General features: G+C 51.9%; 3 protein-coding genes and 1 long non-coding RNA gene across 54 annotated transcripts in view; 2 read left to right on the top strand and 2 right to left on the bottom strand.

Annotated features, from left to right (window-relative positions):
• The window catches only part of ACP2 (acid phosphatase 2, lysosomal), an 11,190-nt gene extending 6,469 nt beyond the window's left edge, over positions 1-4,721 (bottom strand). The window contains exons 1-7 of the mRNA XM_036325980.1: positions 4,249-4,721; positions 3,355-3,480; positions 2,669-2,764; positions 2,299-2,385; positions 546-698; positions 338-436; positions 169-258 (exon numbers count right to left, since the gene is read on the bottom strand). Of these exons, the coding sequence (XP_036181873.1) occupies positions 169-258; positions 338-436; positions 546-698; positions 2,299-2,385; positions 2,669-2,764; positions 3,355-3,480; positions 4,249-4,320 (723 nt within the window). The 5' untranslated portion in view covers positions 4,321-4,721. The remainder of the gene's footprint in view (positions 1-168; positions 259-337; positions 437-545; positions 699-2,298; positions 2,386-2,668; positions 2,765-3,354; positions 3,481-4,248) is intronic.
• Positions 3,541-16,757, top strand: NR1H3 (nuclear receptor subfamily 1 group H member 3). 6 transcript variants are annotated; one of them, XM_036325983.1, is made up of 11 exons: positions 9,341-9,428; positions 9,679-9,854; positions 10,577-10,662; positions 11,161-11,352; positions 12,008-12,274; positions 12,527-12,735; positions 12,842-13,021; positions 13,204-13,303; positions 15,646-15,759; positions 15,983-16,077; positions 16,245-16,757. In XM_036325983.1, exons 3-11 carry the CDS (start codon positions 10,620-10,622, stop codon positions 16,389-16,391), a joined length of 1,347 nt encoding a protein of 448 aa, XP_036181876.1. In that variant the 5' UTR covers positions 9,341-9,428; positions 9,679-9,854; positions 10,577-10,619; the 3' UTR covers positions 16,392-16,757. The 6 variants fall into 6 exon arrangements, with proteins under 6 accessions (XP_036181878.1, XP_036181880.1, XP_036181876.1 ...); XM_036325985.1 differs by lacking the exons at positions 9,341-9,428; positions 9,679-9,854 and adding an exon at positions 3,541-3,697; XM_036325982.1 differs by lacking the exon at positions 9,341-9,428 and having other exon boundaries at positions 9,535-9,854.
• LOC118665068 lies at positions 14,752-18,239 on the bottom strand. The gene is made up of 3 exons (XR_004970526.1): positions 17,994-18,239; positions 17,258-17,512; positions 14,752-15,753 (listed from the first exon to the last, which is right to left on the bottom strand). It is a non-coding gene; the product is annotated as an uncharacterized LOC118665068 (long non-coding RNA).
• The window catches only part of MADD (MAP kinase activating death domain), a 38,271-nt gene continuing 37,433 nt past the window's right edge, over positions 17,402-18,239 (top strand). For 43 of the 46 annotated variants that reach the window (XM_036325976.1, XM_036325950.1, XM_036325939.1 and 40 more), the window contains exon 1: positions 17,673-17,829. The gene's annotated coding sequence lies outside the window, so the exon portion shown is untranslated. Of the gene's footprint in view, positions 17,533-17,672; positions 17,830-18,124; positions 18,143-18,239 lie in introns of those variants that run through there. The other 3 variants (XM_036325932.1, XM_036325962.1, XM_036325934.1) reach the window with 3 other exon arrangements.

The following is an 18,239-nucleotide window of genomic DNA, read 5'->3' as shown; positions in this document are numbered from 1 at the left end:
TCTTTTTCACCCTTGAGGGAAGTTCCCTTGTTTCACAAGAAGCAGGCGGCTGGGCTGGACCTCCCCGGTGGGAATGGTAGTCAGGCATTGTGCTCTCCGTGTTCTGGTCACCTGAGCCTGCTGAGTGTAAGAGGAAAGGGTCACACTGGGGACCCTAAGCAGGCTCACCTCACAGAAGAGTGTGTCATAGACATTCCAGATGGTCTCCAGTGTCAAGTCCGTAAGTCCTGTCTCGTTGGCCACCATATCCAGAAATCGCTATGAGAAATGGATCAGGGGGTCAATCCCGCCCTGGGATAAAGGACAGTGTGATGACCTCCACCTCAGCCCCACTCACTGCATTCTGAATACTCTCATTCTGATACTCTGGTGTCTGCCGGGTCTCGTTCTGCAGCTGCTCGTAACGGGGACATGGGCCCAATGGGAACTTCAGCAGCTGCAGACCAAAAGGGAGAAGCAGAGGCAGAGAGGGAATCAGTGGTCAGCAGGCCCATGGCCAGAGCTGCCCCTCTCACGGCCTGCAGTGAAGGGCTGGCCAGTCTTACCCTGTCCTCAGCAATGGGCACAGTGTGGACGGGAATAGGCTGCCAAGAGATGTTTGGATTGAAACGCTGCATCCCAATGGGAGGGAAAAGTCCAGCCAGGTTGGCCTCAGCACTCATGAGAGTACGGTCAAAGTCAGTGCTTCGCACATAAACCTGCAGAGATGACAACATGAGTCTCTTCTTGTGGGGGTGGGGTGAGGAGCTTTGGCTCCTCAGTGGGGTCCTAAGGGGAGAACCTGTTCTTGATGGTTACTGAACAGACTGTAATCCCACCATGCATCTGGCCCTTGCACCCTCTCTGGCCTTCCCCATTCTTCTCCCAGCAAAGGTCCAAACACTCAGCTGGGGGCTAGCTACCCCTACTCTGAGAATGGCTCCTATGGGAATGACTCTAGTTCAGATGCCCCTCCCAGTCCAAAGTGCTTAGTCAGTAAGGCTGTCTGGTTTGTCTGTCTGTCTAGTTTTATCTTGTCTCCCTATTTAGGCCAGGATCCTTGAGGGTGGAAACTATCTCTATTCAAAGCCCCTTTTATAAACTGGCTTGGAGGCCAGGGAGAGGAAATAAGACAAGGAACAGATAATTGCTTGTGGGAAAAGGAGAAAGCTGTGGGGGTAGGCAAGATCAAGACAGAGCTGGCCCTCAAGGGAACAATAACATCTAGGGACTTGAGAGAGCTGTGGCTGAGAGTAGTAACCAAAGGAACAGCTATCCTCCTCCTTGGCTGGGGGGGTGGGGGGTGGGGGTGGGGGGCTCAAGGAGCCAAAAAACTTGCCAATCTTCCATTCTAAGTTCCACAAAGACAAAGATCATATGTGTGTAGTATACCATTATGTGCAAAATGCTAGCCCATTGTAGGTACTCAATATGTGTCTTGAATGGAAAACCTGAGTTATTTCACAGAGCCAGACACTACTCTGCCAGACCCTTCCTTCAGTCTGAACTTGGATGCTTGATAAATGTTGCCTCTTCCCACCCAAGCAGGGGCAACTCAGTCTCTAGGGCAGTGGTTCTCAACCTTCCTAATGCCGCGACCCTTAAATACAGTTCCTCATGTTGTGGTGACCCCCAACCATAAAATTATTTTCGTTGCTACTTCATAACTGTAATTTTGCTACTGTTATGAATCGTAATGTAAATATCTGATATGAGGATGTATTTTCATTGTTACAAATTGAACGTAATTAAAGCATAGTGATTAATCACAAAAACAATATGTAATTATATATGTGTTTTCCGATGGTCTTAGGCGACCCCTGTGAAAGGGTCGTTCGACCCCCAAAGGGGTTGCGACCCACAGGTTGAGAACCGCTGCTCTAGAGTTTTGTTCTAGCCGAAACCGGTTTGGCTCAGTGGATAGAGCGTCGGCCTGCGGACTGAAAGGTCCCAGGTTCGATTCCGGTCAAGGGCATGTACCTGGGTTGCGGGCACATCCCCAGTGGGAGATGTGCAGGAGGCAGCTGATCGATGTTTCTCTCTCATCGATGTTTCTGACTGTCTATCTCTCTCCCTTCCTCTCTGTAAAAAATCAATAAAATATATTAAAAAAAAAAAAAAAAATAATTAAAAAAAAAAAAAAAAAAGAAAAAGAGTTTTGTTCTAGACAGCCCTTGGATGTCTTGTCCTGTAGTTGTAACCAAAAATGCATGGGGGGGGGGGGGCGGGCAGTGCCCAGCTTCACCCTTAGGCTCCCTGAGGACAGAGGGTGAGGACAGCAGATCCCATTCTCCTTGCATCTTGAGCTCCCAGCCTTACCTCTTGTGGGTGGTAAGAAGTGTTGAGAAAGCCACGGTAGCGCTGCCGCAGGGCCTGGCCCAGCTCCCAGTGCTGCAGCATCCCCTCCTATGGGCAAACCCAAGGATTAGGGATGGTTTACAAATCCCACAGGGTTTAAGCACTTTTGCTTTTCAGTTTATCCCTGGCTGGAAGTAGGAGTGTGTTAATGGGATCCCAGAAGTTATTTATTAAGTAGCCAGTTGTGTGTGGCATTGTCTTTGGCAAGAAATCTAGTCAAAGTCAGCACCCACAATGGACATGGCAGTTTGTTGGGCCCTAGTTCTGTAGCCTGCTGTAGAGGTCACTCATTGTGCAGCTCATACTGAGGAAGGACTGGCTTCTGACCCACCTTAGTGAGCTGACCAAACCCTTGAGGCCATTCATCTTCCTGATAGGGGTCCCTGGGAAATGTCTTCACTGGTGTCCGGTCTCCATGTCGGTACAGCTGACAAAAGAAAATGGTTTGCCCAGGGGTCACAAGGGTCTCCCTGATGGGGACCCAGAGCCCACCTCTGCCCCATGATGGAGAGGGAAGTCTCAATCCCTCTGGGAAGCCTTAACTCTACCCTTTGCAAAAGACCCCAATTCAAAAGTCAGTAACTTCTTCCAGCTTCCAGAGGGTCTAACATGGCTAAGCAATGACCACGGAGGTCATAGGCAAAGCCAAAGGTACAGATGGGAAAGGAAAAGAGAAATAAAAGCAAGGCAGAGGGTGGGAGGACTGGAAAGATCACCAAAGATTTCTGTAGGGGGATGGGTCTCTTACCCATTTCCATCCTTCTCAGGGCAGATTCACCGACCTATCCCCTGATATAGAACTCCTTGCAGCTCACCCACCCCCACCCGCCGTGGCTCCACATCACCTCCGAACCCGGCCCCCAACCCTGAGCCCCCCAAACCGCAGGCCAGTAGTCTCCTAATCCAGCTCCTCCTCCTGCCCCCCACACCCCCACCACAAACCCCGCCCCTCCCTCCACCAGCGAGTCCGTGCCCTTCGAGCTCTGGCGACCCTTGGGCGACCCCGTCTCTCATTACCAAGGTAACGAAGCGCAGAGTCCGGGCCTGGATGGGAGGCATCACCATCAGGTTCACGCCAAGAAGGAGCTGGAGAAGAGCCGCTCGGCTCCAGCCAAACAGTCCGCCCGCCATCACCGTTAACATCTAAGCAGCAAAGAGGGTGGAACCCGCTGGGCGGCACCTGCAGCAGCCGCCCGGACGCGCCCTGGAGGACACTCGCCGGAAGTGCACTCGCCACCATCTTGCTAAAGGAGGGCTCGGGAGGGAATGCTTGGAGGAGACTGGCCACCGGCCGGGGCAGAGGAGCGTGGGCATGCAGCGCGACCTCGCGCGGCAGAGAAGGCCTGAAGACCTTGTCTTGGTAAAGAGAGCCCTGAGCTCGGGTTTGCCTCGGCCGGCGGAGAAGCCGGGCCGAGTGGCGCTGGCCCCGGGCGGGCCAGTGGCCGGGAGAGCGAGGGCCCCCGGGGGCCGGGGGCTGCCAGGCCTGACCGCGGAGCCACGGCGGACGCGGAATTGGGACGAGGGGTGGTATAGGGCGCCCCCTCCACACCCTTCCCTTCGGGTGGAATTTGAGCCGTGGTCCGGTTCTGTTCCCCGGAAGAGGTCTTGTTTGAGGTGCAGGGCACAGCGTGTAAACAACCCTTTGGACTCCTGTGCCCTTGAAGTTGGTTCCCAGTCTGTCCTGCTCATGCCCTGAGCAAAGCTCAGGAGCCTTCTCACTTCACCTTCCAGTCACTTCCCTGCCCTCCTGCCATTCCTAGTTTTAGTTAATTAGGATCAGAATGTCATGCCTCTTCCCGAAGGAGTTGGGTTGCACGGTGTTCAGGCTTGGCAAAACCAAAGCAGTGAATCCCCAAGGGAGGAACTTCAGACCAGGGGGAAGATGTATAGGGGGAGCGGGGAGGAACTTACCAAGTGGGAGTAGGTGGGGTTGTGGCAGGATCCGAGGCCCTCTTGGCATTGGCCTTTAGGGTCCCAGTGCATCCAGTTTGGTCTCAAGGCTTTGTGACTCGAGTTGGGAGTGATTCACAGCTCTAGGAGGTCAGATCATAGGCCCTTGGGATGCTTTGATCTAAACTGCTCACTAGAAGCAAAGCACTTCAGAGCATCACAAAAATAAAACCGGATCATGGGAGAAAGCAGGGTCATGATCTTGCCCTAGGGCTCCAGATTAAATGATTTACTGGTATATATACCTCAGGATCTAAATTTTGCTTCCAGAGTTGTTGTGGAGTAGTGAATAGAATATGAGAGCTGAAGTCCTGGTAGCCAAGTAGTTCTTATTTAGTCATAAGTTATGAATCAGATGAAATTTTAGTCCCCTCATCAAAAAAATGTTCACACACACAAACTCAAGGAGAATTTTGAAAATAAGCCCAAGTGGTTCACGAAGACCACCGAGGGGCTTCATAAAGCTGCATCTTTGAATTCCTGATTTAATCTAGTTCTCTTTACAGATAAGGAAGCAAACCTGGAAAGGAAGTGATTGGCCACGGTCACACAGTTTAGGAGAATGAGTTAAAACGCAAGTTTTCAGATCCCCAGTTAAGTAGTCTTTATAATGAGATGGTTTTTTTACAGGCTATTCAAACTACATTGCTAACCTGTATTCGGTGGTCCCAAATACCTTCAATAAAGAGATTTCTAATAAAGAAAACCTTTTCATATTGGTGGGGCTGAATAGGCATGGCTAACTGCTAAAATACTGGGTATTAGTGAGAGTTTTTGAGTATTTTAATATGCCTCTACTTTCCTTGCAAACTAGCCAAACCATTTTTATTTGAGAATGTAAATTTTGGCAAGTAAAATGAAAATCCCTCAAACTCATCTTTTGCTTGTCATTCCCACTTGCTCAAGTATGTCTATATCCTTTGTGCCTGCCAGTATCCCATGTTAGAAGGGATTGATGGAGCAGATATTCCGGTTTTTGTAGTGAGAAATCCATGAAGAGTAAGGGTCACACCACAAGTACATGGTAGAGCCCATAGCTGAGCCCTGGATTTTCTGGACCCCTAGCTTCTGAATATTTTGTACCAGATGATTCTGTGGTCCCCATACCTTGGTTCCTAACTACAGATGCACACACACACACACACACACAATGTAGATAGGTAGATACAAAGGCCAGCCCAGAATGGATTAGAAAACTGTGGTACATCTACACGATGGAATACTATGCTGCTCTAAAAAGGAAGGAACTCTTACCATTTGCAACGTCATGGATGGAACTGGAGAGCATTATGCTAAGTGAAATAAGCCAGTCAATGAAGGAAAAATACCACATGATCTCACTCATTCATGGATAATAGAGACCATTATAAACTTTTGAACAATAATAGATACAGAGGCAGAGCTGCCTCAAACAGATTGTCAAACTGCAGCAGGAAGGCCGGGGAGGGTTGGGGGGCAGGAGGTAGGGGGGTAAGAGATCAACTAAAGGACTTGTATGCATGCATATAAGCATAACCAGTGGACATAAGACATTTGGGGATAGGGGAGGCTAGGGGACTGTCTAGGGCGGGGGGATAAAATGGACACATATGTAATACCCTTTGTAATACTTTCAGCAATAAAAAATAAATAAATAAATAAATAAATAAATAAATGAATAATAAAAAAAAACACAAAGGCCAGCCCAAACCAAATAAGTCAGAATCTCTGAAAGTGAGGCCAGGTTTGGGAATCACTTGCTCTACCCTGTGTTGGCAGAAGTGAACCTAAATCCAGGTGAGTTAACCACTTTTCCCATCTGGGGAGGTAGTTTGTGTAATGGAGTGAGGAAGTTTTTTGTGTTTGAATTTGATCTTTGAATCAGCCATACTTATATCCAAATTTGATATTTACCCCCTTGCTAGTAATTATCTCCTAGGCCAGTGGTCGGCAAACTCATTAGTCAACAGAGCCAAATATCAACAGTACAACGACTGAAATTTCTTTTGAGAGCCAAATTTTTTAAGCTTAAACTATATAGGTAGGTACATTGTTATTAACTTAATTAGGGTACTCCTAAGGCTTAGGAAGAGCCACACTCAAGGGGCCAAAGAGCCGCAAGTGGCTCGCGAGCCACAGTTTGCCGACCACGGTCCTAGGCTATATATGAGGATAAATAATACATGTAGTGGGGCCCACATGTCTTCTATATCATCTCTGAACTCAGTCTGGGAAGCAGGAATTCTTGGGTTCTAGCTTGTGATTGGGCGGCTGGGTAGAAGTCATTTAGGAACTTGCAAGATGCTCCCACACTTGTCACCTTTCCAGAATGATGAAGGAGAGAGCAAGAAGCAGTTTCCCTAGTCTGTTTCTCTAAACCATACCTTGTGGCCTGCTTTATGGGAGTTTGAGTGCTTTCAGGGGAGTAATTCAGTAGTACATAGGACGGGTGAGTGCTCCTATTTTTGCTTCAAGGTTCCCCTTGCTCCAATGAGAAGACTTGGGAGGTCCTGGGAGTCAGAAATGGGACTTGGAAGATCACTGAAGGTGTTCCTAGGCATGGTGCCTCCTCCAGGAGCTAAGGAAAGCTAGGAAAGGCCCCATGGGACTGGGAGGTTTTGTAACTGACATCTGTGGGCTGGTGGGACATGTGATGCCAGCTGCTGATAACCTGACTACTTGCCCTGGCCTGGGGGACAAGTCCAGTGGTTGATCTCTGGAAACTCTTTGGAGGTATTGACTACAGGTTTGGGTCTTCTCATTTTTCTCCCCAATCCCCTCTAGGTGGGGGCTCCAAGCCCCTGTAGCCTAAGGGGCAGCTCTTTGTATAGCACTGGTAATGTTCCCTCCTCCTCTACTTGAGACAAGGCTGAGGCTGACATGGCATGGGGGAGATGACGCCCTGAACTGCTTGTTCAGCAACTGGCTCTAGCCTGGGTCAGAAGGCTCCAGATGGGGCCTGTGTGTGGTCCTGGGCTCTGGGGAGTCTAGGGAGTTGAGGATCAGGAGTGGACGAGAGAAGATAAGTCTTCAGGCCTCAGAGCAGCGTTCCATTCCGAGTTCCTTGAGAGCAGGTGTTTCAGTGACATCTCTGACTGTGCTCCTCTGCTGGAGCTACTGGCAATGGGGACAGGCGGAGAAAGGAGCTGGATGGATGATGTGGGTGCTGGGACAGAACGGTTCCAGTTTCCCAGGAGCTTGAGTCCTAGTTTCTACTTTCCCAGGACAGCTGGGGCCTTGTGAAAATCAGGGAGGGAACACACACCAGAGGAATGGAGAGCCTTGTGCTCATGACTCAGAGATGCCCAGACCAGGGTGGAGGCCTTGCGAGGGGATGACCTTGTGATGAAAGGGAACAAGAGCAAAAGCTGGAGGCAGAACTTTGAGATGTGGGTGTCAGAGGGGCTTTTCTGAGATGTGAAAATAAGCACATGGGCAGATTTTGCAACACAACCCAGCCCGCGTCATCTCAAGCTTGTGCTCCCCACCCCCCACCTATTCCCCCTGCCCCACCCTGTGTGCTTCCTCCCATCTTTCACCAAGCTCCTGTTCTATTTCTGTTTTCCCTGTCCTCCAAGCCTGCTCTCCCCCCTGCCCCCATCCACTCTCTCCCTGTTCACTGTCCTCTCTCCTGGTGCCCTGTTCATCTGTTTCTGTCCCTCTGGCTGCCTGCCCTGGCCCCCTGTCCTATGCTTTAATGGGGGGCCCATGGGAACTGGAGTTCACAGCAAAACAGGAAGAGCCTGTGAGCAGGAAGCTGGGAGTGGGGCAGGGGGTGATCAGCCAGCAGTAACCTCAACTCCTCCCCTGCCACAGCTGGACTGAAGCATCCCCAGAGCTCTCTGCCTCTTCTACTGCCGTCCTCTCCCCCTCCCTCCCAGCTTCTTCCGTCTCGACATTTCACTGATCCAGCAGACCTGAAAGGCAACAAGACTCTCCTGGACTCTGAGGCAGGAGAAAAAGAGTACAGAGACTGGAGTGAGGACATCTGGATTTTGATCTCAGCTTGGCCACTGTGTGTGGTCTTCGAGAAGCCTCTCCCATGAGCTTAGTATTCTTTGTAAAATGGAGCTTGTGTTATTTACCCTCCTTCCTGGGGCTGCTCTAAGGACCAAAGGAGAGAGTGCAGGGTTTGTGTATGGAAACAAGCACTGGAAGGTTAACAATGTACAGATGCACGGTGTTGGGAAGTACCCATAGCTGAAAGACTGGAAATTTAATAATAACTGCTGCCATCGCTTGAACACACTATGGGCTACACATTGTGCTATGACATATTGTTTAGTTCTCATGACAACCTTAGGTGGCAAAAACCATTATTATTATCCCGATTTTAAAGATAGGGAAATAGAGGGTCAGAGATATTAAGTAACTTGCTTAATCGAGATCACACAGCTAATAAAAGGCAAGGCCAGAATTTGAACCCAAATTCTGAGCCTAAGGCCAAAAAACTAAATATGCTGAAATGAAATTGACTAGAGTTAAGTATAAAATAGAAGGGGGTCATATATTTTTTTCTTGCTTGCTTATTCATTTAATGAACAGGAATACAGTACCTACTCTGTTGCCTAAACTATGCCAGGCCCAGATCCATGGGCTACAAGGGAGATAAGATCAATTAAACATGGTGTCTACATTCAGGAATGGATCTCATATTCCAGGCAACAGGGCAGGAAGGTTCAATAGCTGCTGGGCAGAGCCTGTCAGCATTTCATATGGAACTGTTCCCCAGATGAGGGAACTTGCATACCTTCCCAGATCCATAATGGGCTAGCACCTGGGTCACCTGCCATCTCTCTACCCCCACCCTGGCACCGGCCATTGCTCCCCTCTCTCTCTTCTGGCCTCTCCCCTGCTGGTAGCCCTCACAGGGCCCCCCATTCAGAGACTTACAGGAAGGCCCAGCACCTGCCTCTCCACCCATGGAGTTCTACCAGCTTGGCTCAGGCTGGGCCGGTGGGGAGAGTTTCTTGGCCCCTTCCCAGAGGCAGGGGAGGAGGAGGGAGGCTGGGAAAGCAGGCTGGGGCTCCGTGTTGCAATTCCAGGCTGTGCTGGGACCTTTGCTCCACGAAATGTCTATGGAGGGGAGGGGACACCAACTCTGGAGGCTGCCGGGATTGGGGTGGGGGTGCCTGGGAGGCAGTCCTGTAAGAGCAGCCTGGGTGAGCAGAGGAAGGGGAGAACTGGGCTGGTCTGCAGGGAAATGCGACTGTTGTGGTTGGGGGTAGGAGAGCGGGGATGGCGCTGGGCTGAGGGGGTGGCTAGTTGGGGAGGAGTCAGCGTGGTGGGGAAGCTGGCTGCCCGGTGGGCGGGGGTGAGGAGGCCAAGGCTCCAGTCGGTCAGTTGGTTGGCGCCAGCTCTGACTCCGGGCTCTGCCTGGCTAGAAGGAGCGGTGGCCTGACCCCTTAGCAGTCCCTCCCCTCAGGTTTTCCCCATATTACTTCCCTGGGGCTCCGGGCCCCTGTCTAGCTCAGCTACGGCTTCAGCCACCGCGGAGGCCTCTGGACAGAGCTTGCACCGTCCTCCTCTCTCAGCAAGGGGGCTCCAGAGACTGCCCCAGCCAGGAAGTCTGACGGCCCAGGCATTCGGTGGGTCGGCTCCTCAGCACTTGCCTGGGGCCCTGTGTGTGTTTGGTGCGTGCGGGTGAGGAGTGGGGGTCCTGTGGATCTTAGAAAGGGGTCTCTTTGGGGAAAAGTGAAGGATGATGATAGTGATGGAAGCTTGGGCAGGATCCCATTTAGTCCCAGAATAACCCCTGAGGGGCTGTGAGGGAGGAGGTCCTGTATGTGAATTGGGGCGACTCTCGGAGGCAACAGGTTTGTGCTGGGATCCTGGGAAGTGGCAGGAGTGAGGTTATTCAGCAAGCAGCATGTTTCACTGGGTGGAGCCTCCATCCCATGTCCTGGTCCTGCCCAACTTTGGCTGCCCCAGTGCTGGAGTGAGGGGAAGGGGCTTTAATACAACCAGAGCAGATGTGCCCCAATATTCCCTGATGGCCAGGAGGTGGGCCCTGGGGAGAAAAAGTGGCATGGTGGCTGAGAGCTCAGACTTTGGAGTCAGAGAGATCAGAGGTGGAGTCTTTGCTGCCTAACTGTGTGGCCAAAGGCAATTTACTTCATCCCTTTGAAACTCCGTTTTCTCATCTGTAAAATGGGCTAAAGAATAGTCCTGACCTCAGAGGGACACAGTGAGCAAGGCATGTAAAGCCTTAGCACAGGCTGATGCAGATCAAGTAACTGTTGGCTAATATGCTGCACTGATAAAGAAGGAGCCTGGTTCTGGAAGAGTATAACCTGACTTGTTCCTGCAGGACAGTCCCTTGGTAATGTCCAGGGCTCCGGAGAGAGAAAGAAATGTCCTTGTGGCTGGAGGCCCCTGTGCCTAATGTTTCTCCTGGTAAGCTGCTTGACTCCAGCCCTCTCCCCTCAGTCAGGGTCTCTTCACTACCTGCCTTCTGCCTTCCCCCAGAGAGCAGTCTAGAGACATCCTTGCCTCCTTCTGCCCACACTACCTTCATCCTGGTTCTGGTGCCTGGCCCTTGCAGGCACCTGCCGATCCTTCTGTCTGGACTTGCTGCTGGGGAGAGGGCATGTACAGTGCTCATCCAGTTTGACTTTTAATTAAGAGTTCTGTCTGATCTCTGAAATAGATGCATGCCGGCCCCCAAGGGGACAAGGGTTAACATCCTCATGTAAAGTATTGAGGTGCAGGGAATTGCAAGACTAGCCCTGGAGCCCACACAAACGCCAGGGCCTGAAGCCTGAGCTGATGTTTTGCTGCCCTCTATGGGTGGAGATAAGTTTGCCGTTTCCCAGCCAGGATGCAGTGGAAGTGGAGGGGGAGGACCTGAGACTTCCCCCCTCATCCTCCCCTTGTTCCTCTTTCCTGACTCAGACTCTGCAGTGGAGCTGTGGGAACCAGATGCACAAGATGCAAACAGCCAGCGGGCGCTGAGAGGCAGCAACTGCATCCTCAGGGAAGAAGCCAGCATGCCCCAATCAGCGGGGGGCACTTCGGGGGCAGGGTTGGAGGTGGCAGATCCCACAGCCCTGCTCCCAGGAGTGGAAGTCTTTCCAGAGTCTACAGGTGAGGAGCTGCTGGATTGGGAGGATGTAGGGGCTCCCTGGATCTGGAAGGGGCATCTTGGGGCTCTGTATCATATAAAATCATGTTTAAGTACCAGAGCTTTAAGTGTCGACTAGACCTGAGTGATCTGTGAGTTTTGTCTCTACCTTAGGCCTTTCTGAGCCTCAGTTTCCTTATTCAGCAAATGGAAATAATAACAGTAGCTATCTCTTTTGGATGTCATCAGGATCAATGCATATAAAGGGCTAAGACAGTACCTGGGACATAATACATAGCACTTGGGACATGAGAGGTACTTTCTTATAATAGAGTGACTAGATCAGGGGTGGGCAAACTTTTTGACTCGAGGGCCACAATGGGTTCTTAAACTGGACCGGAGGGCCAGAACAAAAGCATGGATGGAGTGTTTGTGTGAACTAATATAAATTCAAAGTAAACATAATTACATAAAAGGGTACGGTCTTTTTTTTTTTTTTTAGTTTTATTCATTTCAAACGGGCGGATCCGGCCCGCGGGCCGTAGTTTGCTCATGGCTGGACTAGATAGACTGCATGTTAAAAGGGGCATGAAGGTCACTGAGTGCTCAGGGCAGTGGCCAGCTGGGCACCAAGCTTGTTTCTTAGAGAAGAACATTAAGGCACTTCCCTGTATCCAGAGCTCCGTCCACAAAAGCGGAAAAAGGGGCCAGCCCCCAAAATGCTGGGGAATGAGCTGTGCAGTGTGTGTGGGGACAAGGCCTCTGGCTTCCACTACAACGTGCTGAGCTGTGAGGGCTGCAAGGGATTCTTCCGCCGCAGTGTCATCAAAGGGGCGCGCTACATCTGCCACAGCGGGGGCCACTGCCCCATGGACACCTATATGCGTCGCAAGTGCCAGGAGTGTCGCCTTCGCAAATGCCGCCAAGCTGGCATGCGGGAGGAGTGTGAGTACCTGGGGACAGGAATGGGGAAGGGGCTGATGGGAAAGAGGGGGCATGTGGGTGCCAGGGTGTGAGGGCAGACAGGCAGCTGAGCCTACAGGACCTTCCTATATGGTCCCTAAATATGGATTAAAATTTCTTCCTTGCTTTTACCCTGTGATCTCTGCTTTTCTGGAACCTTAAACTACCCCTCTGGCCCTTCCTTGCTTCTCATCTCCCCCTCCTCTTCCCTCCTCTCATCTGGCCGGTCCTTAGGTGTCCTGTCAGAAGAACAGATCCGACTGAAGAAACTGAAGCGGCAAGAGGAGGAACAGGCTCAGGCCACATCCGTGCCCCCAAGAGCATCCTCACCTCCCCAAGTCCTGCCCCAACTCAGCCCAGAGCAACTGGGTATGATTGAGAAGCTAGTGGCTGCCCAGCAACAGTGTAACAGACGCTCCTTTTCTGACCAGCTTCGCGTCACGGTACCTGAGGGACCTGGGGAGAGGTGGCTATACCCAGAGCGCCAGCTGGCTTCTTGATATCTGACTCAGAGCGGTTTGTTTTTCCCCTCCTTGCCCTTCTGGGTAGCCTTGGCCCATGGCACCAGATCCCCAGAGCTGGGAGGCCCGTCAGCAGCGCTTTGCCCACTTCACTGAGCTGGCCATCGTCTCTGTGCAGGAGATCGTTGATTTTGCCAAACAGCTGCCCGGCTTCTTGCAGCTCAGCCGGGAGGACCAGATCGCCCTGCTGAAGACCTCCACTATTGAGGTGGCTGGCAGGGCTGAGGGGTGCAGGGAGAGCCCGAGCGGGACTGTCCGTGGGAAGGGCCTCTAGACAGCCAGCTGGGAAGCCAGAGCCACCACTGGGAAGTAGGGACCTTCCATTGAAGGTGCCCCATTGCCAGGACCAGCCCGCCGAGTCCCTGTTTGAGGTCTGCTACTTGTGTGCAGGTGATGCTTCTGGAGACATCTCGGAGGTACAACCCTGAGAGTGAGAGTATCACCTTCCTCAAGGATTTCAGTTATAACCGGGAAGACTTTGCTAAAGCAGGTGAGACCTGAGATAACAAAGGGACTGGTTTGGATGGACAGGAACTTTTTGTCCTGGAGCCCATAGTGACTCCAGAGTCACAGGCCCAATGTTTGGGTGTCTGTAAAGGGAAGGCTTCACCTGTTTTTCCAAGACAGAGAGTTGGAATGCTTATAGGTCTCTTTCAACTGTCTCAAATGGACTCCTGTCCTCTGTTGCCTTAGGCCAGCGGTTCTCGAACTGTGTTCCCAGGAACCCAAGGGAGGGGTTCCACAGAAGTGTCACTTTAGAGAAGAAACAAGAAGGCACAGGAATGTCTCTCATTCTTACTTTAAATGGAGCCAAACAAGAAGCTCCATGTAAATCTGCATTATATATCATGCTTCTACATAATGTGCTTCAAGGAAAGATTTCATAACGAGGGAAAGGCTTGAAAACAACCATACCGAGCCCTTTAGTAGTCAATAATGAGCAAGAATTTCTCAGATGTGTTCTTTAAGGATCACGTGGACCTGCTTCCCCCTACTCTTCTTCACTTGTTCTGAAGAGCCATGAAACTGGAGCTGATACATAACAAACATGTCCAAATGATGCAGCTTTAAGATCAGAATGGATGCTTCTGTCCCCACCCTGTACTTGAAGTGTTTTCTCCAAGAATTTGTTCCCATTGCTGCTCTCTATCTGATGCTTGCAGGCTAAGCAGTGTTGGTTTCCTCATACTCAATTGCTGGTACTGTTTGTGTTATGGGAGCAGAGTTAGCAAAGGATGAAAGGCTAAGGGTGTTTTGGAGGGACTGGAGCTGAGGCTCAATAGGTGACCTAGTAGTCTAACAATGGAGTGAGTGAGTTTAAAATATGGCTGATGCTGTCTGGTACTCACCTCATGTGCCTCTTATCCCAACCCAGGCTACCCAGTGACATGCCTAGGAAGGCCTCTCTTAACTATAGGGCACGGTAGGGCTGTGTTAGCACCTTTTGCCTACTGTGTGCTGCCAGAATGTCTGGGAAATTTCATGACTTTTTCCATCTTCAAAACCCAGCCCTACCCCCTTTCTCTAGCCAACCACCTTTCCCCAAGTGGTTATTTTCCCAGTCCTTCTTAACCATGGCCTTCTCCTTCGTAGCATCCTCCTTTCTGAACCCTTACCAGTTCTTATGTGTGTGTTTCTTCAGCACTTTCAGGCTTATGTCATCTGAATCTGTACCTATTTATAGATTCATTTATATAAGCAGTTTTGATATTATCTTTGCCTTTTGTTTGTCATTTTGTCAGTGAGGTCTCAGGGAGAGGGAACAGGGTCTCCTTCCCTCTCTACATGACTGATGATGTGGACTGATGCCATTGGGGGCATTCATTCAGCGAGCAGTAGCAGACAGACCCTTCCAGGGTGCATAACCCAACTCTAAAACCTACTTGCCCTCTCTGTACAAACAGACTGTTTAGCACAATTCAAGGCTCACTCAATACCTCAGCAACAAATACTTTATAAAATGGGGTTTGTCCATTAAATGTATCAACACACATTGATAAACATCAGGGTGAAAATACAGGAAGTGACTAATCAAGAAACCTCGAATGGAAAAGTTAGCAGATGGTTGCTAAAAGAAATCTGAGAAAGCCTGGAGGAGGGTGTGGGGTGGGAGACTTTGACAGTGTGTATGGGAGAAGTGTTTTTTAGATGCCATGACTTTAGGTCATGGTTTGTTGAACTTCAGTCCCATCAAGAAGATTGGTTCTATATTTATAAATTTACTATTTATATATATAGTAGTTACCATATGTGCCACACATTATTCTAAGGACCAATTATGATAGGTGCTATTATCTCCATTTTACAGATGGGAAAACCAAGGCTCAGCCTAGTAAATGGTAGAGCCAGGACTCAAACCCAGGCAGTCTGGCACCACAGTCTGTACCCTCAACCACATTGCTAAGTTCCCCCAAGATATGAAACACAAAATGTATCTCTAGTATTCAAATAAGTAAGGCCAATTGCCAGTGAGGTTTCTTTATAAACAGAAATGAGTTGCTTCTATATCTAGTAATGGGGCCCTCAATAATTTTAATACGAATAACAGAATTATTATTATCATTCAATCCACACATCCTATGTTCCAGGCACAGTGTTAAGTGCTGTGCATGCTTTATCATTTAACCATCACAGTAGTCTTATAAATTCAGATATGATTCCCATCTCATAGATGAGGCTTAGAGAGGTGAATAAACTTGCCCAAGGTTACAGAGCAGAGCCCTGGATACTTCTTATTGAGTTCCTAGAAGTTCTCTAAGTTGCGGAGTTGGAGGAGAGAAGGAAGTTCCTGCCACTCCTGCCACACACTCAGCCTCCCTCCTTCTTCCCCAGGACTGCAAGTGGAGTTCATCAACCCCATCTTCGAGTTTTCCAGAGCCATGAATGAGTTGCAGCTCAATGATGCCGAGTTTGCCTTGCTCATTGCCATCAGCATCTTTTCTGCAGGTGTGGAGGATGGGCAAGAGGGAAAATGAGCAAGAGACTTGAAAATGAGCAAGCCCTAGGAGGGCTGCAGGCCCCGTAGGGCAGGCATTGTAAGGGTGGAGGCCCTTGCTGTTACTTTGGGATGGGAGAGGTTGGGTGGGACATGTTCCTATTTTTGGTTGTGACGTGGGGTATAGAACTGACCCTGGCCAGACTTGCTCCTCAACTCTGTTTGTGAATATAGACCGGCCCAACGTGCAGGATCAGCTCCAGGTAGAGAGGCTGCAACACACATATGTGGAGGCCCTGCATGCCTATGTCTCCATCCACCACCCCCATGTGAGTCTCCCCTAGGTGCCCTTTCTCCTCAACACAGGCTCCTTCCCTGACACACCTACTTTCCCTTCAAGAATCCCTCTCTGATTATACCTCTCCCACAGTTCCCCTCCCCTTGCCCTCTTCCCTGAGGAGAGACAAAGTCTGAACTTGTCCTTCTCCTTCCCCAGGACCCACTAATGTTCCCACGGATGCTAATGAAGCTGGTGAGCCTCCGGACACTGAGCAGCGTCCACTCAGAGCAAGTGTTTGCGCTGCGCCTGCAGGACAAAAAGCTTCCCCCGCTGCTCTCTGAGATCTGGGATGTGCACGAATGACTGTCCTCGGCTGGCTGAGGCCTGGCTGGCTGAGGTCCCGCTGGCGGCCTCCTAGAGGTGGAACAGACTGAGAAGGGCAAACATTCCTGGGCGCTGTGCAAAAGAGATCTTCACGTGGCATTAAAGGAGAGTAACGGGTTGGGAGTTTTGTGACTGCTGGGCACTGAGGGTCCTGCCAAAGCTGTGCTCCATTTGAACACTGTACTGGCCTGATCAAAAGGATGAACCTGGGGGCCACTTTGCACAAGGTTCTCCAGGCCCTGCCTCTCCTGCCTCCACCACTTCCTGTTTTCCCCACAGGGCCCCTAGAGAAATTCTCACTGTCACGCTGCGGCTTGACCATAAATGCCTCCGGGCTGCCTCCCTGATAGTCGGCCTGGTACTGTTTGTACAAGAAGACAAAAATGAATACGGAATGAGAGAAACAATTTCTGGATTGGGGTGGAGGAGCGGCAACAGAGGAGGGAAGCCTGCAGTGTCTTTTAGGATCGCCTCCAGAATTACAGGGAGACAAGTCCCCAGTGCCAGCCTCCTTTCACTAGCCCCATTGCGCCCCGAGGGTAAATGAAACGCTGAGACCACTTCCCCTGTCATGATGGGAGCGGGGAGGGGATCCTGCCTTCTGTAGGGAAGGGGGTGTTGGACTTTCAGAACTAGCGCCTCAGCTAGGCACCTGTGTTCTGTGGGCGCGGGCACATCAATCCCCCTTCCTCTCGGCCCCCACATTACGGGCCAGGAAGAAAAGTCCCCTGAGGCGGGGAGCTGGGGGGGCTGCCCAGCCTGGGGTTGAGCCTCTCCGGGGGACTGGACTCCATTTCCCAGCGAGCACCGCGGCACCGCTCACGCCCCCTTCCCTTGGCGCTCACCCGGTGTCTGTGGCACGGCGCCGCGCCTTCCGGCCTCGGTCCCCCCCGCCGCCGTGAAGTGGTAGGCTCCACCGCCGCGCTGCCGCTTTCCAGACTCGGCGGCTGGGCACGTCCAAGCCGAGTGCGGGGAGGGAGAGGGGAGGGCGACGGAGGGGACGGTCAGAAGTGTCAGGAGCAGTTCGTCCTGAGAAGTAGCTTCCCGCTCAACCCGCATTTCGTCGGGGTGCGCTCTGCTACCATGCCGAATTAAAATCTCTGCGCAGGGGACACAAAAGGTATTTCTGTGGGTTCCCCCTTGGCAGTCAGTGGTGCTAGGCTGGCCCTGCGCTCCCCATCGCGTTTCCACTCCCACTCGCATAGGTGTGTGCGTAGCCGCCTTCTCCCGAGGTCGGCTCCGCCCTTCTGCGCTCGGCTAGGTGCCGCCCTGTCCCCCGCGGGGGTGAATGGTAGGGCCCCCGCCCCCTTCGCCCCCTCGCTTCCCCTCCCTCACGCGGAACTGGCGCCGGGAGCGACTGACGCTCTGCGACCGGGGGTCGTCCAGCCCGGCCGGCCGGTCCCCCGCAGCTCGGGAGGTAGGAGGTCGGCGCCGCCGGGGGCCCTGGAAGGGTATCTGGGACGGGGCTCCCAGGGGGAAACGGCTCCGAGAGGAGCAAGGGTCTAGGGGGCGGGGTCTCGGGCGGCCCTTCAAGGAACGTCAGGGCGCGAGGGGTCTCGAGAGCGAGGAAGGGGTCCGCACCGGAAGGGCCGGGCTTGACGTGGGGGCGCTTCGAGCCGCCGAGGGGGTGCGGGCTGCTGCCTGGGCGCAGCCTGCGGCTCTGGGCTCGATTCTTCCCGGACTGGCGGGTGGCCCTGGTTCCGGCGGAGGCGGGGAGATCTGTCCAGCAGGTGAGGGGGTGGACAGAGCTGTCCAGCCCGAGGCCGGCCCGGGATTGGCACCTGGCGCGTGCGTGTGCGTGTGCGTGTGCATGTGTGCGTGTGTGTG

This window comes from Myotis myotis, unplaced genomic scaffold, assembly GCF_014108235.1.
Source record: "Myotis myotis isolate mMyoMyo1 unplaced genomic scaffold, mMyoMyo1.p scaffold_m19_p_10, whole genome shotgun sequence".
Lineage (NCBI taxonomy): Eukaryota > Metazoa > Chordata > Mammalia > Chiroptera > Vespertilionidae > Myotis > Myotis myotis.
This window is presented reverse-complemented; position numbering and strand designations above follow the sequence as displayed.